Genomic DNA, 23,147 nt, shown 5'->3' with positions numbered 1-23,147 from the left:
TTGGTGTTTTTTTCCTTCAAAAACAGAGTTCAGGGTTTAAATCAACGAAAATGTAGACTTCAGAATTTTAACGACATATTTCCGTTTTGTTTTTCAGAAAACTGTAAATATTATTGAAAGATGCTTCATTCTCAACAAAAAGACCAAAAACTAAAAAAGGTCTAGCTTCTTATTTTATTTTGTTATCCTTATTTTAAAGTCATCGACTCATCGTCACTAAATTCAAGAGTAGTAGAACAGTAGGGAAAATAAATTAAAACTGAAAAAATTGAAGAGTAGAAACTACCCAATCTTCTTCGGTTCTTCCCAAGAACTCTGTGAGCACAAAGCAAAAATTGCTGGTTCAGAAGAGAGGTGACTTTTGTAATTTTTGTTTTCTCTTCTGCGCTTGTGTTTTGCTTTTATCTGCCGTTTTTACTTCGTTTAAACGACATGATTGAATCTGCTTTTTTTTTTTTTTTTAAATGTCAATTCTTGAATCTGCTTTAGGACCTATGTCTGAATCTTGATTGAATAGGGCTTGTTCGTTTGGTTGACGCAGGCGGCTGCAACTGCGGCAGCGGCAGCGGCTGCGTTTACGTTTTTAACCGCTGAATCGAAACAACGTTTAAAAATGTTAGACGCAGGTCTTAGCGTTTGCCACAGCGTCTTTGATGCAGGTACCTGCGTCAAGCAAACGAACAAACGTACATGCGTTTACCGCAGGTACCTGCGTCAACCAAACGAATAAGCCCTATATCTCTGTATTGTCATGGTTATGAAACTTTGTTTCCGGATGTATTAATTTTCATTTTGTTGTCAACCACGAACTTGAATCATTTCACTAAACTTACAAGTTTCTTTACTATTTAATTAACTCTTAACCATATCTTTAAGTTATCTATCTTTTAACTTTGAAATTGGTGATTGTTGGAGCAGGAAAGAGGGTAGTGATGGCTGAGGGAGTAGTGTTGTTTGGAGTTCAGAAGCTTTGGGAGCTCCTAAGTCGAGAAAATGAGCGATTGAGTGGAGTTCATGAGCAACTTTTTGAACTACAACGTCAGCTGGGAAGGTTACATTCCTTGTTAAACGATGCAGATGCCAAGAAACATGAAAGTAAAAGGGTGAGAAACTTCTTGGAAGATGTCAAAGACATTGTTTATGATGCTGAGGATATCATCGAAACTTTTATTTTGAGTGACGAAAGAGATAAAGAAAAAGGAATCAAGAAATCAGCGAGAAGACTTGCATGCTTCTTAGTGGATCGCCATAAGTTTGATACTGATATAAAAGACATAACTATGAGGATATCTGATGTGATTGGAGAGATGCAGAGTGTTGGAATACTAGAGATCATTGATGCTGGTCGTGTTGTTCTGTCTCTACAAGCTAGACAAAGAGAGATCAGACAAACGTTTCCTAATAACTCCGAAAGCGATCTTGTCGGAGTGGAACAAAGTGTTGAAGAGTTGGTTAGGTGTTTGGTGGTGAGTAACAATATTCAAATGGTTTCTATATCCGGGATGGGTGGTATTGGTATAAAACCACTCTCACTAGACAAGTATTTCATCATGACATGGTGCGCCATCATTTCGAAGGGTTTACATGGGTTTGTGTTTCCAAAGAGTTTACGCGGAAACATGTTTGGCAAAGGATCTTGCATGATTTATGTCAGCCTGATGCAGATATTTTCCAGATAGATGAACATACACTCCAAGGTAAACTATTTAAGTTGTTGGAAACTGGTAGGTATTTGATCGTTCTTGATGATGTATGGAAAGTAGAAGATTGGGACCGAATCAAAGCAGTGTTTCCACAAAACGGAGGTCAGATCTTGTCTTTTACAAATCTCACAAGCGTTTTGTTAAAAGAGTGATATGAAAGCAAGACAATATTTATTTTTGTAGGCTCAAAGATATTGCTTACTTCTCGCAATGAGGGTGTTGGATTACATGCAGATCCAACATGTTTTTTTTTTAGACTTAGAAGTCTTACTCATGAACAAAGCTAGAAACTATGTCAAAGGATAGCGTTTTCTAAGAGAGACAAAACAGGTACAATAATAAATCATTTAAGATGTTTTATATCAACAATAAGGCTTAAATCTTGAAATATATACCCTTGTGATGCTGCAGAATCTAGGATTGAGGAAGAATTAGAAGCCATGGGTAAGAAAATGGTTACATATTGTGGAGGACTACCATTAGCTGTTAAGGTGTTAGGAGGGTTATTAGCTACAAAACATACAGTTCCCGAGTGGAAAAGTGTATATGACGATATTGGATCTTATATCGTTGGCGGATCAAACAGCTTAGATGACAACAATCTCAATTCTGTTTACAGAGTGTTGTGTTTAAGCTATGAAGATTTGCCAATGTGTTTAAAGCATTGCTTCCTTAGCCTAGCCAGTTTCCCTGAAAACTACAGGATAAATGTTGAGACGTTGTTCAATTACTGGGCTGCAGAAGGAACTATAACGTCGTATTATGGTGGTGGTGCAACCATTCGAGATAGTGCAGAAGGCTACCTAGAAGAGTTGGTTAGAAGAAATATGGTTATTGCTGAGAGAAACTATGCAACTTCGAGGTTTGACTATTGTCATATGCATGACATCATGAGAGAAGTCTGTTTATCCAAGAAAACTTCCTTCAAATCATCAAAACCACCTCTACCTTCAATGCTCAATCTCCCAATAGATCTCGCAGAGTTGCTTTACATAGTGGTAATGCATTTCGAATGATGGGACGTAAACACAATCCAAAAGTCAGATCTCTTTTGTTTTTCGGTATTCAAGAAGAGATTTGTATACGGTCATCAACGATGTGTTTCGGGAGTTTACCATTGCTAAGGGTGTTAGATCTTTCTCGAGTAAATTTTGAAGGAGGCAAGTTACCTTGTAGCATTGGAGAACTCATCCACTTGAGATTCTTGAGTTTAAACAAGGCTGTGATCACTCATCTTCCTACTTCTTTGCGTAATCTTAAGCTTCTGCTTTATTTGAACTTGTTTGTTGATGTTAGGCAATCAGTTCACGTGCCAGACGTTTTGACAGGGATGAAAGAACTGAGGTACCTTTTCTTACCTTATACGATGCATGATAGAACAAAGTTGAGATTGTGTGAGCTAGTGAACTTGGAGACGTTGTGGTGTTTCTCAACAGATCACACTTCCGTGACGGATCTACTATGTATGAAAAGGCTCAAGAATCTAGCTGTGTCTTACCATGGTGGTTGTAAATTTGAAACTCTAACTTCAACTCTCAGTCAGTTGAAAGATCTCCAACAGCTTTGTTTATATGATTTCATGAACGGTGCACGTGTGGCTGATGGCAGAGATTTCATTCAAGATTTTGTTTATCTCAAAGTATTAGCTTTAGGCATGCGTATGCCAAGGTTGCCTGATCAAGATCGTTTTCCACCGCACTTTGCGCACATAATATTACAGTTTTGTTACATGGAGGAGGATCCAATGCCGATTCTAGAGAAGTTGCTTCAATTGAAGTGGGTTTAGTTATCATGTAATGCTTTCTCCGGGAGGAGAATGGTGTGTTCAAGAGGCGGGTTTCCTCAGTTACGTGCTCTAAAACTAGAAGAACAAGAGGAGTTTGAAGAGTGGATAGTAGAAGAAGGGTCGATGCCATGTCTTCATGCTTTGAGTATAATTGGCTGCAAAATGTTACAGGAGACTCCAGCTGGACTCAAATATATCACTTCCTTGAAGGAACTGAGTATTAAATCAATGAAGAGGGATTGGAAAGTGAAACTGTCTGAAGGAGGAGAAGATTATTACAAAGTCCAACACATTCCCCGCATTCAATTTACTAAGTGCGACGAAGAATGACAAGAATGAACGATAACAAGTAATAATTTGATGAACAATACTAAAAATCTTACAAATTGTTAACTACTTTGCAGTGTGATACTATTATTGTTCTAACTTTCTTTCTTGGTTTTCAGGTTAGTCTATTTTGAAGCAAATTTTACAATCATACGTCGTCAAGTAACACATTGTCTGTGGTTTAATGACACTAATGAGCTCTTTGTATTTTGTCTTGATGTGTAATCTCCCCTGAATGCACATAGCGTAAAGTGATGGCCAATATCCTTCATAAACTATAACACCATCACGAGACCTTGAAGTTGTCATCAATGTCATCAACAAAAACCTCGCTTAACTCTTTCAAATCCACATCAAGAAATCTACTTCTAGTGTGATTGTGTTAATCGATCTAACCTATTAATCTGAATGAACTTGCTTAGTTTATTAGGTGTAAGTTCATATTTTATGATTCAATACTAGTTCGTGGGACTTGTGCTGCAACGAGATTCTATATTTCATGTTTCGTGACTTTTGCAGAGTCATAACACTAGTAGTGGTGGATTGGTGATAATCAGAATCCCAAGTTGGATTTTCAATATACCAAGTTGATTCAAGTGGGACATTCTAACATTCTAATAGCTAGTTGATATATATAATTCAAACCATAGAAAGAAGTTATCATTTTCACTTGTTGATAACACGAATATAAAGAGTTGAACTCTAATGATGAAAGGATAGTTACATTATTTTGACTATAGAAAGCTATCACGCACTAACTGGTCCAACAGTCTCGACCAATGTAACATTTGCCATTATTACACTACCCAAATATTAAATTTTCAACTTGTTTCTTAATATTCCCATTAAAGCATTGAGAAGTGATCCAGTCTTACGTACTCTCCCATCAATGGCTACGATCAACTTCCTCCACTTTGCGTTCTTTCTTTTTATTCTTCTCTCTCACGCATCAGGTTTGCTTTCTTACAACTTTACATTCCAACAATATCTGTCTTTGTTCAAAAGTGTATTTTCATAATATTATTAGTTGCACAATTCTTCTAATCACACTAGCTAGCTTTGTTGTTCTTTTTGGTGATCAGCTTCAACGGTAATATTTTACAACAAATGTAAACACACGGTGTGGCCAGGAATCCAACCTAGCGCCGGCCAAAACTTACTAGCCGGCGGTGGATTTGAGCTTCCAGCCAACAAATCCCGTACTCTTCAACTCCCACCACTATGGTCCGGCCTTTTTTGGGGTCGCCACGGTTGCACCTTCGACAGATACGGCCGGGGTCACTGCGCCACCGGGGATTGCGGTGGTTCTCTCTCCTGTAATGGAGCCGGTGGTACACCTCCGGCCACTCTCGCCGAATTCACCCTCGGCCCAGTGGATTTCTATGATGTTAGCCTCGTCAACGGGTCAGTAAAATTTTATAAAAATTGCCTCCTTTAACACATATTTAATACAACTTTAATTATTTGTAATGTTAGATATAACCTGGCGATATCGATAACGCCGATGAAGGGTTCAGGTAATTGCAGCGACGTGGTTGTGTAAGCGACCTAAACAGGATGTGTCCGGTTGGGTTGCAAGTCCGGTCACGTAACGGGAAACGTGTAGTAGCATGTAAAAGCGCTTGCTCTGCCTACAAGGCTACAAATTACCAAAGTACTGTTGTACCGGCTTGTTCGATAACCCAATATCTTGCAAACCAACAGCTTACTCCAAAATCTTCAAAACCGCTTGCCCTACAGCTTACTCCTACGCTTATGACGACCCAACCAGCATCTTCACTTGTTCCAAGGCTAACTACATCGTCACTTTTTGCTCTCACCATCGCCGTTAAGTTACGAAAAAAAAACATGAATAAAGAAAATGAAGCATTTCTCTATTAGCAAAAGAATCTAGTTGTGTTTGAGATTATGTCTCTACTTTTGTAACTTCCTTGAATGCAAATCCTTTATATTAATATCAATGGTATCCATCTTGCTAGTGTAATGTACGGTAGGTTTTGTATATGCCAACCAAAAACTTTCATAAATGCACAGATATCATGAGCTTTCTCTATCTCTATGCAATTCCATCGAACAATTTTAGGGAAGACCAGGTTGGGTTATATCGTAACATGTGAGAGATTATTTTCATACATAATAAAAATGTTTTCAAATAGATTGATAAGATGATTGAATTGTAATTGTTGTTTGATTTTCCTAATCTACTTTTTTTCTTAAAAAATATATAAATTTAGGACATGTCATGCTTAGTAACATATATTAAAATCGAAAGTTAGTACAAAATGTCAAAATGACTTCGTAAATAATATAGAGAAGAATTTTGAGGACTTATTGTAACACCCCAATTTCATAATTGGGCCAGTTTTGTTATTAAGTTGCAGTCCATTATGGGCCAAACAAAGAGAAGTCACAAATGGACAAAAGGGTTTTGTTTTTGTTGAAGTGAATGCTCGTGTAAACATATATAGCCGCTTTAATGTTTACGACAAAGGAGAGAATTTGTGAACCCTAGTCATAAGCCTCTCTCTACGTCAGAGCTCACCGTCATCATTGTCGCTGTCAAGCTGTAGACTGTAGTCATCACTGTAAAACATGTGATAAGAGAAGAACACCTTAGTGTTTAGGATATAGTATATTGACTCTCAATATTATAAGCTTTAGGTTACATACAATTATATAGTACAAGAGTTTTCTAAACTATAATGATTACAAATATATAATATCTAGATAATAAATATTACAATATCTCATATTAACTCTTCTAAATCCTTCTACAACCACTGTGTTGTCCATCCGTCGTGGTGTTGTAGTTGTCGTCTCATGCTGGAGCCATCGTCGAGTCCACCATTGTTGTGGATGGATCATGGAACTAACCACTTCGATTTCCTCCGATGTTGCCATGGTTTCGTCTCCGCCTCTGTACGATGGATGCCGTTAATCACTGTTGGTCATTCACCACCGTAAGATGTTTCTACACTTCATCGGTTGATAGCCGCTGTCATTGGAGCAGTCGTAGTCCATCGGCGATGCCCTTAAGGGTAAGGATACCCTAGATTTATTGTTAACTTGCGCATGAAGCTTATGACGTTGTCTTGATCCGTTTTTTTTTGTTTCTGGTTTTGTTTGTTGGATCATAAAGAAGTAACCACCGTGAGCTGAGCTGCTGTCGTCGAGCCGTCGAGGAGATTCTCCGATTGTAAACGCCGACAAAGGTAACGGGGAAAACTTATCTTGGGTCGCTCGAGAGTTAGGTGTTGACTGGTTCTCCCGCTACCTCCCCCAAATGCTGCGTTTGTGGGAGGTAGCGGTTGCTAACGATTGGTGCCAATCACATAAACCGTTTCCACTCGCTCCCAACCGTTCCCAATCGCTCCCAACTACTGAATTCCAAAAGCTGCTTCCCGCAAGCGTTTGTGGTTGCGCGCGTTTGCGGTTGGAAATTAAAAAAACAAAAAGTCAAAAAATACTAATTTTTTTTTATATATCTTCAACATAACCATTGTACCCATGAACGATGAGAGAAATTGAAGTACAAATACGATTGAGGAGATTAGAATATAAACAATTACAAGAAAATAAGATTCCAATTAACAAAAAACCAAAAAATATGATGTAAAACTATTGGCACATCGCACATACGTTCCAAAAAAACAAAAAAAACATAACATTTCATCAAAAATTTAAGAAAATAAGATTATTTGTGAAAATATTAAAACAAATTACCAATGACTCTTCTTTACTCTTTCATAATTAATTTACCTTAGACTTGTAATTCAATGTGAGGAAGTTAATTAGTGTGTGAGATTTAGCAGAGAAGATCTATAATCTAAAGCATAAGTTTTGTCATTTATCACATTACTTGATTAAAGTTTGGGTGAAAAGCCAAATGCATAAAGTAATAAGTATTTCAATATGAAATTTATTTATTTTTTGACTAATTATTTTAGTATTTTTAAAGATTTTTAATTATAAATCAAATTTAATAAAGTTTTTGGTGTTTTTAATCATTTATATAATTATATATTACATTTATTATGTTTTAATCGCTAATGCAACCGTTGGTCAACCAGTCGTTAAACTCCCGCAAACGCACCCATTTTAAAATGCTAAACCAGTCATTCAAAACGCTTAATAACGCTTGAAACCGCAATCGCGCGCTTCCGCAATCTCCAGCAACTGCAACCACAACCACAACGTTTGAACCAGTCAGGCCCTTAATGTTGTGTGATGTTGATTATTGGACCAAAGCCTAAACCTAACTGAATCACAGTGTGTATTAAAGTCAAGAACCGATGCAATACGTGAGTTGATTTTTGTGTTGGTATGGTCGCGTGTATAAGCTGAACGGTGGTGTCATGGACAGTGTGCTGTAATTGGTTATTGATTAAACTAAGTTGTATGATTGTGGTGATGAATTGTGATTATTGAACCGAATCATGGTCTCGTGGTATTATTAAATTATTGGATTTTGGTTTGGTTTAATTACTAAGCTAGATTTAATTAATTATTTGGAATGATACCCAGTCAATTTAAATAGAGGTTTTGGGTTGGATTGGTTTAATTGATTATAGTCATCTAAACCACTGCAGATCGAGGATTGCTGCTGAAGCGGATTTATGTTGTTGTTTTTTCTAAACCAAGGATTAAATCCAATGACTAAGGTGAAGGTGGTATTTGCGGATAACAATAACCTATTTCCTTATGTACTTTTCGATAATTGCTGAGTATAGATTTAAGAATTGTTTGTTAAATGAATGTGTTTGTGTGGATTTGTGTGTATGGTAAGTAGGTTGTTAGTAACATGATATATGTGAAGCACTTTAGTTACATGATTTGATGTTATGAGTTAACGTATATATTATATTATAAAATATAATTATGAACATACATGAGAATGAGAATAAAAAAGGAAAAGATACTTGAGGATGATGGACTGTAATAGACCGACGGGTTCATTGCAGGTCATAAACCGCTGACGAGCAGTACGGGAAAAATCGAGCTATGGGCCCTGGTCTTCCAGGAATGAGGTTTGTGAGCCAGAAAAAGTGATAATGGCCAAATCTATAAGGAAAGCAAAACTTTTCAAGTAATATAAAGGAAAAGAAATGTTTTAATGTGGTAATTACAACGAAAGTGCATAAAATAATATGAAAGTTATTGGTAAAAAATAAGATGTTTGTTTGATTGCTAGTCATTCTCAATCTATGCTAAGTAATGATTGTTGATTATATTTGGAACGTGATTACTGTATCTCCAGTGGGCAGAGTTTGATCTCCTCCTTTTTCCCAGATTAGTAAGTGCAAGAGTTACAGTTTAAAGTTTGTTTGTTGGTGAATTTTAAAGAAAAAAACGTTTTTGGCCAGACCGAATACATTACATGTTGTTCCGTTTTTTTCGACGATACATGTGTTACACTTATTTTTACACTTTGAGAAATTAATTAATTAATGGTATATATACTTTAGGTACGTATTATTAAACGATCAGATTTTAAAAGTTGAGATTTGCTTTAGTCGTTTTCCCTTTTAGCAAATGACGATAAGTAATTTATGTAAAAAAAAATTTTAAATCAAAATTAGGCTACATATCAACATATGGAGCAAAAGAATTCACATCTTATTAATAAATAAAAGAGATATCTTCAAGTAAAATCAAAGAATCAGATTACTAAATCTCATATACCAAACTTGTTTCTTCCGTAGATTCCTCATCTACTTCTCCTCCCCAAAGTAGTCCACCTTCCAAGTTAATTAACCATATCTTCATCTTTGACAATGAATCACTGCTTCTTCTTTCAGCCAAACATAAACCCCCAAAATCAAAAACATGCTTTTCTCTCTACTCGATCAAAAAGTGGAAAGCAAAGAACGAGAACTTCAGTGTCCCCTCAGTATTTGGAGAAGATTCTACGATTTCGTGGTGAAGTTATTAGCTACACAGGCCTTGAAGAAAGTAACACTTGGCCGACGACATACACTTGGCAAAGTTGAATCAAAGAAGGAAAATTCTGATATTGGCTCTAATATCATAAGTAATGTTGAAGAAAACATAGTTACAAATGAAACGGTATCAGTAGATGGGGAACAAGTAGAATTATGTGTCCCAAAAGAAAAGGCTCCAAGAAAAATTGTGAGCATAAAGGATGAAGTTGATGAGATACGCATAAGTTCAAGGAGAATCAAGAAGAGGACATCGAAAGGAAGTTTTAGCTCCTTCGATGATGAGCATGAGGTTGTGTCTTTGAAACCATTGAAATCGATTCTAAGAAAGGATTCAGGAGTAAGCAAAGATCTATGATTACATATTATATTGGATTTGTATTAAGGAAAATTGCATTCATGTGTAAGTTATGTAATTATGTTATGGTTGATGTAAAATTAAATTTACATACTGTTCCATGCACGTTATGCATGAGATTAACTAAAACTTTTTATATTAACAAATAAATTACAATTTTAAAAAAAATTGATAACAATTGTTGATATGTTTAAACAATGTTTTGGTTCGTTTTATTTTTTTTCAAGCTTATGATTTTAGATAAAATATTTTTAAAGAAAATTTAAACATAATTTTAAACAATTTTTGTAAGAAAACATCAATTGTTATATGTTTAAAAAATAGTTTTTAGGCTTATATCTATTTAACATAATTTTCATATTATAATGGATGTAAACATAACTATAACGTAAAGACACAAGTACAAGTATTTCTGATTCTGTATGCCTGTCCGGTTTGGTCTCTCTAATTACATGGTCGAAGATCATCAAAATCTCACGAACAGAAACCATCCATTAAGAAATCACGTTTCCATGGCTATTTTTTTACTAACTGCATATCTAGCTAGTTGCTGTACTAATTTGTGCAATAATATATTCTTCAAACCGCGTTTGACATCCAAGTTTTCGTTAGCAAACGTAGTTTCGTAAGATAACCGTCTTCACAGTTGAAGAAAACGGCACTGTACAGACTCATTCTCATCAAAGCTGACTAGTACGTCTTCAATAACGTTTAGCTTGTTCATTCTATCCATTGATTCTCCTTTAAAAGATGTACCAATAAACTTACCATATTCTGAAACGGGAAAAATAAAACCATTTAAACTGATAAGGAAATATCAAAGTAAACTGATGAACCATTTATGGCATTGGCACCATTTTTGTATGTTAGCTGGTAATATATATGAGTTCTAATTGTTGATGAGTTTATAGTCATGTATTATATACCATGCGTCGAACAGTCGAAGTTTGCAAAATCATAACTTCTTCTATATGAAAAAGTCAGAGACAATAATTCCTTAAAATTAATTCTCAACCAGATCATAATTATAGTTCCTCAGCTCATATGGCAACGTCTTCATTATCGGAAAAGGTAATGATTGACTGGTGCTATGGTAAAATAGCACCGACACATACACTGTGTTTTAGTTTTCTTTCCCTTCAAGATCTGTTGACCAATAAGACATTTGAAAGCTAGGATATAAGACTTCATTTTGGAATTTGGGAATTCCGTAAGATGATTAAGTGCTATAGCAGACAAGTTAGTCTTGAAACTATTTATGTTATTATTGAAGGAAATACCAATACATTTTGACTAAATTAATTAATCATGACTTATTTTGGAATATTTCCATGACAACAACATCCACGGTCTTGAGTACAAACGCCAAAATCATACTGATAATTTTTACAATAGTCAGTGCAACTGACGTCCCCATGATCACGACACGGTTCAAATCCTCCAAAGCATTCCACTTCGTCAAACAACATTCCAGAACCTGTTTATTACCAATACATATCATTAAACCAGTGTACACATTACAATTATAAGGAGAAAAATCAAGCCCATAAAAAAAAATGGATGTAAGAATATACTAGTACCCGATGTTGTCGTACGACTGTGAACAAAAGATATGACAAAAAAGATAGTAAAAACATATCTTATTGAAGTTTTCATTTTGATAACCATTTTAATGGTATTTTTAAGTTTTTTTTTTGATTAAATTTTCTAGCTAAGATGATTAGATATATATATATATATATATATATAACACAAACATATGCAAACAGGTCAAGTTTTATGGTAAAAAATAAAAGGAACATGAACATTCAAATAATTTTCTTATAGATTTTTGGTCAAAAGAATTAATGTTTAATGACTCTCTTACCTAATTAGTTCGTCAATGACCAAATTAAATATATTAAAATTACATCACATATGTTCTATAGACAAATGTTGGTGGTTCTTACTAAATATAAAATGGATGGAAGAAACATAACTCGAAATATTAATGGTACTGCGTACAGTACATAGTAAATTGTAAGTGTTAGGATACGTGTTCGTATATATGTAAAATACTAGATATTCACCTCCGGTGTACCGCGAGATTATAGTTTTGTTTAGGGACGCATAATATAATTTATTTATTATTTTATCTATATATATAACTAATATGTTTTATATTTTTTAAATGTACCATAGTTTTAATGACTAATATATTATGTATTCTATAATTCATATTGTGTATATGTATTGCTTTATTATATTGTTAAAAGATTAAAATATCCTTATTGTTCATATAATTTACTTTAGTAAACAATTATACTGTTTTTGTGATTTTGTATTTTTATTTACAATGGATGAAAAATATATTTTTAATTCTATTATTTTTTATAATTATATGAGTACACCACGAGGCTATTTTTTTTTAAAAAAAAATGTAATTTGTTTTATAGATTAAATATATATATAACTAATGTTTAATTTGTATTTTTAAAAATGTACAACCTTACAAATATAGATATACTATTTAGTATAGAAATTAAAAAGTATTTAGTTTGAGGTCTATTGTTTAATATTATAGTATCCTGTACATATATTTAAAATTTTAAAATAATAAAAATACTATTATCTATCTATATATCAGTTAACTTTAGGTATATATAGTTTTGTTGTGAAATGCAAATAAAAGTTGTTGACAGTTATTTGTCTGATATGAATCTACATTGTTTTTCTTTTAATAAACTTTGGTTATTGAAATGGATCCAAGAGGTGTGTCTAATTTGTTAGAAATAGGAAAATAGCTATTTGAACAAAAAAAAAACTAATTCAGTATACTATTTACTTACAAATATATATTATATAATTAACTTTTGTTTTAAAGTAAACTAATATTTGTTTTTTTTTGTCTAGACCGACACAATTGTTCTTTTTTTTATCTGACAAAACAAATCTATCATCTTCTTCGTCTTTGTTTTATCCGTCCATTGCGACATCTCCGCCCATCTTGATTTTTAGTCAATCGATTTCATCATTCTTATTTGTCATAATTTGTCTACGAAAGAGTGTTTAAGTTTTCTGATGAAAAATAGGAGATATCATTATTAAGTTTTGATTTTTGGCATATGTAGAACACGAAAGAGTGTTTAAGTTTTCTGGTAAGTTTGTGTAATTGTGATTGCTGATGTATAATCAAGGTTTAGGTGTAGAGTATTTATATACTGATCATTTAGGTCGACTAAACAAATCTGTGCCCGCAAAAAATATTCGCTTAAGCAACTTATTGGGGAGAAATGAGGTGTAAGAGCATTTGCAGTGGTGAGAGATTCACATAGTCTCTCAAATATATCATTTTAATATTAAATGTTTAGTTTAGTTATTTATTTAAAATTTAAAAGTAAAATAAAATTTTAAACCAATCATTTGTTGTCATGTGTATAGGTAGTCTCTCATGAGGTTCTTAAAAGTTCTCTTTTGAAAATCGATTCTCACTTCTCACTCTTACTTTTTATTATTTTTTATTTTTTTATTAGTGAGAACTCTTTCTGAGAACCTATCACTGTACATGTTCTAATATATTTTATTTTTGAAATATTCTTGGAATATGATATATCTTAGCATTTAAATTTTATTTGTTTTGAACATATATATTAGGGGAAAATAATTGGATATCAATGCATTGAGATCGAAAATCTTGGCCACGGATCCTCTTCCAAGATTGAAAATCAATTCGTTTATTGATTAGGCTAATTGTTTAGGAAATGTATATATGGAAAAAATATTGTTTTGTAAAATTAGAAACTTAATATTAAATTAAATTAATTATAAACTTAATACCTAATGTATAAGGGAGTGGTTCCTATTGTTTTGAAAATTTTATTAGGATAGGAAATCTTGTTTCCAAAAATTGAAACTGAGTACTAGTTGATTAAATGAAAAACAAATTAATAATTAATGCCAATGGCATGCTTGTAAATAGGTTTAAACTTCAGGATTTATTTCATAATTATCTCTAAAAAAGTATATATAGATTCACTTCTGATATGAGTCTATTATATTAGGCAATCTCAACTTGTATAAATACGGATATTATGTGAATGAATAAAATCAGACTTTCGAAAGTCATGGTATGTAACACCTGCGAACCAATTATTGGTTTTCTGGGATGGGTGTCGATCGACACCATGGTGGTGTCGGTCGACACCATGGTGGTGTCGGTCGACACCAATGTTATCTGGTTCGATCAGATTGATTTAATCGTCGATTTTGGTCGGTTTGGTTTAGGGAAAACCACAGAACCGGACTATTAAGTGGGAAAACGACCTAGGTCGTGTTTTGGTGTTTGTCTCGCTGTTTTTAGAGAAAACAAAGAGAGAAAATTGTTGAGGTTCTAGAGAGAGATTGTGAGATCAAGGCTTTGTGGATGAGATCTTGCTGTGGGAGTGAGGATTCAAGGCTAGGAACGTGTGGGAAGCTTGTTGGGAGTGTGAGATTCGTTCATTGTTGGTCAGAGAGGTGAGTGCATGACCATGGCTAATCTAAGCCTTTGATTCCTTGTTCTTGCTTGTTTGTTGTTGTTTTGTGTGTTTTTCTTGCTGGGATTGGTTGCTACAGGTTCCTATGGACGTATATGTCTTGGGTTTTGAGTATTGGGCGATTTGGAGGAGGTTGGGAGCGAGATTCGACTCTCGGCTTCGAGCGGATTGCGGTTGCAGAGTGAGTGTCGATCGACACCAGCAAATTAGGCATCGATCGACACTATGGGGTAGTGTCGGTCAACACCAAGGCCAGTGTTGGTCGACACTTGGCTGGTGTCGATCGACACCTCCCTTCCAACGAGATGATGTTTGATTTCCTGGTTTGTATGTCTTATTTGTTGATTGTTTGGAACATTGGTATCATTGTTGCTTGTGTGTATAGTCCAGTAGATGGGAGGATTGCCTCACTGAGTGTTTATCAAATACTCATGCATCTCAATATGTGTTTGTGGTGCAGGTAAAGGCAAAGTGTGATCGTGGAATCAAGGCGATGAAGAGGAGGATGTTCTAGGGACTCGATTGGATGTTGTCTCGCGTTGCTAGGTTACTAGAGTTGGATCATTAGAAACATTGCTAGGTTGCCGGTTTCATGTTTCCTCATGATTGATTATTGGATTGTTGTTATGGATTATTATTTATTATTTAGTTATTGGATTATTCGTTATTGGTGTTGTTATCCGCTGTTGAATGTGTTTGTGGTTAGGTGGCTAGTGGATATTGGACCACTAGTTGTAGATTATTATTTATTATTATTATTAATATTATTATTTATTATTTAAAACAAAAAAAGGGTCGGGTTGTTTCATGGTATAAGAGTGTTTGCTCCTGTGACCTAGTTTTTTTTTTAAACTCTACCACCGCCGTTGTTTCTTTGGAACAACCGCCACCGTTGTTTCTCTCTCCATCGTTTTCTCTCGTTGTGTTACTCCTCTTCTCCTTTGAGTTCATTATGCCTGACCAACAACTCACCACGAAAAACACGACAGAAGCCTCTACTAAAAGTTTTTACTCCCTCAACGCATCTGCCAATCTAGGTGCCTTGATTTCTTCTGTCATCCTCAAGGAAGATAACTATCTTGAATGGGCAACCGAGATGAAGAATTCGCTTCAAGCGAAGCAGAAACTTGGTTTCCTCTATAGCTCTATCCCAAAACCCGCCGCAGATCCTGAACTGAGTATGTGGTTTGCTGCAAACTCGATGATAGTGGGTTGGATTTGTACCTATATTGATCTAAAAATTCGGTCCACCGTCTCGTTTGTGTCTGACGCCTCGTCGCTTGGTCTTTAATCCGTGATCGTTTCTCTGTTGGAAACAGTGTCATAAAAAAAAATTTGTAGGATGAAATTTCTTCTTGCAAACAGAATGAGAAATTTGTTTTGGAATACTATGAACGTTTGTCCAAACTGTGGGAAGAGTTACAAAACTACAACACAAGTTGCGTTTATCGCTGGGAGGCCGCACCCGACATTGCCAAGGAACGTGAAGACGACAAAGTTCATCAATTCCTCTTTGGTCTTGCTCTTCCTGGCTTCACCAATATTCGTTCTAATATCACTAATCAAGAACCTCTTCCTACTCTGAATCAAGTTTATTCACGTGTCATTAGAGAAGAACAAAGTCTCAATGTTGCCATGGTAAGAGAAACCAACAAAACAGAGGCTATTGGTTTCTCAGTTCAGTTGGAGGTGTCTCCTCAAGTTGCTGCCGTCTCCGGATCTCGTTTCCATGACCTTCCTTCACTCTTGTGCACTCACTACCATCTTTAAGGACATGAAGTCTCAGAATGTTTTTAGTTACATGGATTTGCGGACTGGTACTTTGAGCAAAAAGGTGGTAATCGAGCTTCTCATTCTGATAATCGCAACCTCTCGGTCCGTGTCAACAGGGACTCACGTTATGCTCACCATGGTGATCGATCCTTCAGAGGATGTGGGAGGGCTCAAGCTGCTTCAATCTCCGACAATGGCACTGATCAAATAACTCAGCTGATCAGCCTCCTTCAAAGCCAACGTCCATATACCACCTCTGAAAAATTGTCGGGTAAAACTCACCTCACTGATGTGATTATTGATACAGGCGCTTCACATCACATGAGTGGAGATAGTTCTCTCTTAGTTTAAGTTGTTGACATCATTCCGTCCACAATGACCTTACCTGATGGCCGCCTTTCTCAAGCTATTAAGCGAGGCTCTCTCCGACTAAGCTATACTTATTTACTCAACAATTTGTTATTTGTTTTGGATTTTGATTGTATACTCATCTCTATTTCCAAACTGTTGAAACAAAATGGTTCAATAGCGATATTTACCGACACTTTGTTTTTCTTGCAGGATCATTTTTTGAAGACTTTGATTGGAGGAAGGGAGAATGAGGGAGTGTACTATTTTACCGGTGTGTTAGCTGCACGTGTTAACAAAGTTTCATCGGCAATTTCAAATTCTGGAGCCTTGTGGCATCGTAGACTAGGACATCCTTCTTCTAGTGCTTTGCTTTCATTACCAGAATGTGTTCAATCTCCCACAGATATTGGAAAGATCAAAAGTTGCGATATTTTTTTACGTTCTAAGCAAACAAGAGACGTCTTTCATGATAGCATTTAGGGGTGCGACTTCGGTTAGATCGGATAATTCGGTTTCAGTTAATCGATTTTTCGGTTTATTCAAAAATTGAAAACTGTTCCGAATCTAACCGAATAAGATTTTGGTTCAGAGACGGTTATTTTGGTTATCATAATTCAGATATTCGATTAAGAATTGTTGGACTAAAAATATTTTGAGAACTGGACTTTTGTTTGCAGAAAACCCAAAGGCCTGTTAACAAAAACAATAAAAAAGAAAGTTTGTTCTTTTTTTTGCTGTACTAGCGACGAACATTAAATCAATGAAGACACGAATGACGAGATCTGGAAAGACACCGGCAACAAGATCTGAAAAACACTGATGGTGAGATTTGAAAGGCAGAGCTCGTGGTATAGAAGAATGAGATGATGGTGAAGGATGAAGGATGAAGAATGAATGAAAGAAAAATAAATGATGATGATAAAAGATGATAAATCTAGAAAGAAGATGATTGTTATGAATCGAAACAGAAGAATGAAGAAGAAGAAGAAAGTGAATGCTCAGCGACTAGGACTAGGGGATTAGGGTTTTTTTGTTCTTTAGTTAACCATTTGGTTTGCCCAAACTGACCAGAAAATCTCGGTTAACCAAGCATAACTAATTTCATTCTGATCGGTTTACTCAATTAAAAGAACCCGAACCGATTTGTCCAAATTTTGGTTCGGTTCATTTTAGAATCGCAGGTCTAATAGCATTAATAAAGCTTTGGATTATTTTTTTTTAGTACATTGTGATTTATGGGGTCCTTATCGTACTCCGTCTACAAGTGGAGCTCCCTACTTTCTTACTCTTGTTGACGACTACACCAGTTCGGTTTGGACAAATTTGATGTCTGCCAAAACCGAAGTCTCTAGGTTAATCAAAATTTTTTGTGCCATCTCTGAAAGGAAATTTGGGCAGCCAATCAAGGCATTTCACAGCGAAAATGGAACAGAGTTTATGTGCCTCACGTCCTATTTTCAAGAACATGGCATCTTACATCATACTTCGTGTGTTGACACTCTACAACAAAATGGCCGCGTGGAGCGTAAACATCATCACATCTTGAATGTGGCACGAGCCTATCTTTTTTAGAGTCATTTACCAACTAAATTCTGGAGAGAGAGCATACTTACATCCACACAGCTTATCAACCACAACCTCATGTGTTCTTGATAACAAAACTCCATATGAAATGGTCTTCGGTTTACGTTCGTCATGCGATATGTTGCGGACGTTTGGTTGTCTGTGCTATGCCCATCACTGGTCCCGCGACAAATATATGTTTTGGTTGAGAAGTCAAAAGTGTGTGTTTGTTGGTTACCCATTTGGAAAGAAAGCACGGCGTTTGTATGATCTTAATGCAGAACAGTTTTTCATAAGTAGAGACGTCTGATTTCAAGAGAATGTTGTTTTCCTTCGCCTCCATCTCGACACTGTCACCACTTGTCGTGCAACATGATACGTCTCTACTCGAAAATGATTGTGATCTCTCTTTTGTTAAGACCTATCCTATCAGTGTTTCACCACCTTCATTTTCTACTGCTCTGGTCACTCCTGAAGATGTAATAGGTGTTCCTTCTTCACCGGTTGTTGTTACTGACACACCATCTACACCACCACGACTGGTGGTGCCTACGCTAGTATTCTCTCCTCGAGGTGATACTGCCTCTGCAACGCCATCTTCGTTGCCTTCGAATCTGCTGCTCTTGATTATACGTCGTCCTCTTCTGGCCTTCTAGAGTTACTTAGGAAGGGTCACCATGTGAAGGAATCATCGGTTTTGCTCAAAGACTATGTCGTCTCTCGGAATGTATACTTTACTCCTCACACTCTCTCTCCTGGTTTCTCTGACTCAAACTCCTTGTCATCGGTCTCCGGTAAGGTCTTGTATCCCATATATGATTATTTGCATGATTCTGGTTTTTCTGCAAATCACATTGCCTTCCTAGCAGCAGTTCTTGATAGTCATGAACCGAAGCATTTTAAAGATGCTATTCTTATCAAGGAATGGTTTGAAGTTATGCAAAAGGGAATTGCTGCTCTTGAAGCCAATCATAGGTGGGATTTCATAGACTTACCTCCAGGAAAGAAAGCAAACAACAGCAAATGGGTATATAAACTAAAATTCAATTCTGACGGCACCCTAGAGTGTCACAACGCTTGTTTGGTCGTTATGGGAAACCATCAAAAAGAAGGGACGAATTTAAAGAAACATTTGCGCCTATTGCTAAGATGACAACTATTCACTCTCTCTTTGGTGTTGCTGCTGCAAAAAGATTGGGAAGTCCATCAAATGGATGTTCACAATACATTCTTACATGCTGATCTTGACGAAGAAGTTTACATGAAATTTCCTCCGGGTTTGAAGTCAACGGATCCGAGCAAAGTGTGTCGTCTATGCAAGTTTTTGTACGGTCTCAAACAGGCCCCTAGATGTTGGTTCTCCAAGTATATACTGCTCTTTGAGGGCTTGGTTTCTTTCAAAGTTATCAAGACTACTCTTTGTTTTCTTTACTCAAAGACCGGCTTGTTCTCCATATTTTGGTATATGTGGATGATTTCATTGTTGCTGGTATGTATCTCCATGCCATAAACAAATTCAAGGTTCAGCTTAATAAGTGTCTTCACATGAAAGATTTGGGTAAGCTGAAATATTTTATCGGTATTGAAGTCTCTGGGGGTCCGGATGGTTTTTGCTTTCAAAACGGAAATACGCTATCGACATAATTACCAAAGCAGGGTTGTTAGGTGCCAAGCCTTCCCCTGTCCCAATAAAGCTCAATCACAAACTCGCTTCTGCTGAAGGACCAACGTTTGAAAACTCAGAACAATATTGCCGCTTAGTTGGGCCGTCTTGTCCGATACCTCAAAGGCTACCCTGCCCACGACATTTTTCATCGGTCTGACTGCAAACTTCATGTTAGTGCATATTGTGATTCAGAATACAATGCATGTCCTTTAACACGCCGCTCTCTCTCGGCCTATATTCTATATTTAGGTGACTCCCCGATCTCTTGGAAGACAAATAAACAAAAGACGGTATCATCTTCTTCTGCCGAAGCCGAGTATCAGGCTATGGCGTATACTCCTAAAGAACTTAAATTTCTGAAAGCTCTTCTCAAGACATTAGCTGTGGATCATCCTCAACCAATTGACTTTCATTGTGATAGTCAGATTTGCATTCATATTGCTGATAATCTAATGTTTCATGAGCGTACGAAACACAATTAGTCTGACTGTCACCAGGTTCGTGATGCTGTCCAGGCCAAACTCATCGCCACACAGCACATTTCTACGAAGGACCATGTGGCTGATCTTTTTACGAAGGCATTTCTCGGACCAACATTTGCGAAGTTATTTTCCATACTTGGTGTTTGAGACTATGTACCACCAACATGACGGGGGTATTAGATTACGTTTGTATATATGTACAATATTCACTTCTGATACGAGTCTATCATATTAGGCAATCTCAACTTGTATAAATACCGATATTATGTGAATGAATAAAATCAGAGTTTCCAAAGCATTTCAGTAATGTTTTTAAAACAGGCTCACGGGTCATATATTGTACTATACAATGTTTTCATAATCATATTACCTATTCTATATGATAAAGTCAGAAACAATAATACGATCAATCGGATCATACCCGAAAGAGGTCTAGCTAATCATATGGCAACGTCTTCATTATCGAAAAAGGTAATGATTGACCATTGCTCTGCTCAAATGACACATACGATAAGACAGAAAATCATTTCTGCTGACGTGTCACTTTTATTCAAAGTATATTGCGTATGTGACAAATGTCAATGGGTCTTACTAAATTGGATGGAAGAAAAACAACTCGAAATTGTGCTACAATACAAATTACAAAGTAAATACTTTAGTTTAAAATATTTTATATATATATATATACTTCGAATGTTAACTAATTTATATAAGTATTTCGAATTTGAAAGCCATCATAATGAAAAAGAAGCAAGAAAAAAAAAACTGTTTTTTTCTTGTTATATTTATTTTTTTATTTTCATTAATTACCATAGATACTTTTTCCTTTAAGAAATTCAGATAAAGAGTGCTAACTAGCCCCGAGATTATTATCCGGATCCGCGGATATCTGAATCCGTATCCGCTTTTTTTATCCGAAAAACAAATATCCAAAAAAACAGGTACGAATTCGGATAGTAAATCAACGAATATTTAGAATTCAGATATGGATACGAACAGTCTAAAAATTTGGGAAGGATAATGGATATTCGTGATATATCTATATCCACATAAGGTTTTGTATCTTAAAGGGCATAAGGTTTTGTATCTTAAAGGGCTTATAACGTTAAACCCCAAAACAAAATTGTAAGACCCACAAGTTTAAGTGTTTCTTTATTTATTTTCATTTCAATAAAAAAAAAAAATTCAAAACTCTGAAAAAACATAAAATCCTTCGTCACTTTCTAATTCTCTGTGCTTTTTTTACCTTGTTGCCAACTAAAGAAGATTCTCTCCTCCTTCAAACCAGATCTACGAGCAAAATAGCAAAATTAGAGAGAAGATTCACTCTCTTCTCCTACGTTTCACCCTCTCTTAACCCTGAGATTATTACCCGGATCCGCGGGTATCCAAATCTGTATCCGCTTATTTTTTTTTATCAACCAAACACTAATTAGAAAAGTACTCCAGAATTGGTGACCCAACTTGGAGGAAAATAGTTTACAAATGATTTAGATGAACTTAAAGATCTAGACGACCGAGCAAGACAATCCGCTCTCAAATTCGAAGAACGAGGTATCTTGGACAGGGAGAAGAGGGGAAAGGCGGCCGAAACAGGTGGAAATCGTCAATGATATTAGAGAAAGCGGGCCAATCTTCAGGAGCTTGAATCATTGTAACCAATTCAACATTGTCCATCTCAAAGCGCTGACAAACAACACCATTGCCCAAAGTAGAGCCTCCAATTCTGCATGAAGTGGGGAAGGGCTTCGACGAAGACATCTAGCACCCAACAATAAAATCTGATCTTTGCCAACTCCACAACACTAACCCAAGCCTGAGTTGGTGTAACATCCGCACAGGGTGTGTCGGTCGATGAACAGGGTGTGTCGGTCGATGCATGGTCAGTTTTGAGCGGACGAGTTTAAGTTAAATGTTGTATTTTGGTGTTAGGAAAAACCCTTGAGTCGATTATAAAAGGAGTTTTGTCGTCTTGTGGCTGGTTTTAGCCGCTTTTGAGAGAAAGAAAGAGAGAAAATACGTTCTTGCTATTCTTGAGTGTTCTTGGGAGTTTTGATAGATTAGAGGCGGTTCCTGTAGAGATCTGGAGCTGTGATTGGTGTAGGAGCTTCCTAGGAGCGTTCACTTCCTGTTTTAGAGTCAGATTCCTCTTTGGCAAAGGTAAGTGCATGACCATGGCTTATCTAAGCTGGAGTTTTCTCTTATCTGCTTGTTTATTTGTTTTATTAGCTTTTTGTTACGTTGTTGAGCCGCTAGAGGCTTTGGGAAGCTTTTTGTGGCTTTGGATTGTGTGTTTTTGTGGTTTAGGGACAGAGATCCGGCGAGAAGCTTCAGGGGAAAACAGTGCTTGGCACATGCGTCGGTCGATGCACTTTGTGCGTCGGTCGATGTAATGCGAGGAAGGCGTGGATTGACCTTGGAGCATTGGTCGGTGCCGTGTGGAATCGTCGGTCGATGAAATTAGGGATTTCGTGCAATGTTGAGCATGTGTCGGTCGATACAGTGTGCGTGTCGGTCGATGCAAGTGAACCTTGCGTCGGTCAATGCAAGGTTGTGTCGGTCGATGCAAGCTTGTGTCGGTCGATGCAAACCCAGTTGGTGTCGGTCGATGCAGAGTCCTGGTTTGTTGTTGATTGGTTATTTGATTGTTGGTTGATGGTTAGAGATGTCTCTATTGCTTGTGTG

General features: G+C 36.2%; 3 protein-coding genes and 2 pseudogenes across 5 annotated transcripts; 4 read left to right on the top strand and 1 right to left on the bottom strand.

Annotated features, from left to right (window-relative positions):
• Positions 1–216: 216 nt before the first annotated feature.
• LOC104701070 (disease resistance RPP8-like protein 3) lies at positions 217–3,885 on the top strand (annotated as a pseudogene). Its single transcript, XR_015561942.1, has 4 exons — positions 217–354; positions 919–1,805; positions 1,887–2,033; positions 2,115–3,885. The product of XR_015561942.1 is annotated as a disease resistance RPP8-like protein 3 (transcript).
• A 791-nt stretch (positions 3,886–4,676) lies between these two features.
• On the top strand, positions 4,677–5,800 carry LOC104701069 (thaumatin-like protein; annotated as a pseudogene). The gene is made up of 3 exons (XR_015561943.1): positions 4,677–4,769; positions 4,899–5,220; positions 5,293–5,800. The product of XR_015561943.1 is annotated as a thaumatin-like protein (transcript).
• A 3,707-nt stretch (positions 5,801–9,507) lies between these two features.
• LOC104701068 (uncharacterized) lies at positions 9,508–10,281 on the top strand. The gene has a single exon (XM_010416700.3). The coding sequence runs from the start codon at positions 9,643–9,645 to the stop codon at positions 10,111–10,113; it is 471 nt and encodes a 156-aa protein (XP_010415002.2). The 5' UTR covers positions 9,508–9,642; the 3' UTR covers positions 10,114–10,281.
• A 1,072-nt stretch (positions 10,282–11,353) lies between these two features.
• Positions 11,354–11,807, bottom strand: LOC109125625 (defensin-like protein 199). Its single transcript, XM_019227617.2, has 2 exons — positions 11,694–11,807; positions 11,354–11,590 (listed from the first exon to the last, which is right to left on the bottom strand). Exons 1-2 carry the CDS (start codon positions 11,779–11,781, stop codon positions 11,427–11,429), a joined length of 252 nt encoding a protein of 83 aa, XP_019083162.1. The 5' UTR covers positions 11,782–11,807; the 3' UTR covers positions 11,354–11,426.
• Positions 11,808–15,579: 3,772 nt separating this feature from the next.
• LOC147941268 (uncharacterized) lies at positions 15,580–16,397 on the top strand. Its single transcript, XM_087458450.1, has 2 exons — positions 15,580–15,834; positions 15,969–16,397. Exons 1-2 carry the CDS (start codon positions 15,580–15,582, stop codon positions 16,395–16,397), a joined length of 684 nt encoding a protein of 227 aa, XP_087314576.1.
• Positions 16,398–23,147: the final 6,750 nt, after the last annotated feature.

Source organism: Camelina sativa, chromosome 7, assembly GCF_030686135.1.
Source record: "Camelina sativa cultivar CO46 ecotype springtype chromosome 7, ASM3068613v1".
Taxonomy (NCBI): domain Eukaryota; kingdom Viridiplantae; phylum Streptophyta; class Magnoliopsida; order Brassicales; family Brassicaceae; genus Camelina; species Camelina sativa.
The sequence above is the reverse complement of the archived record's forward strand: the minus strand, read 5'-3'. Positions and strand labels throughout refer to the sequence as shown.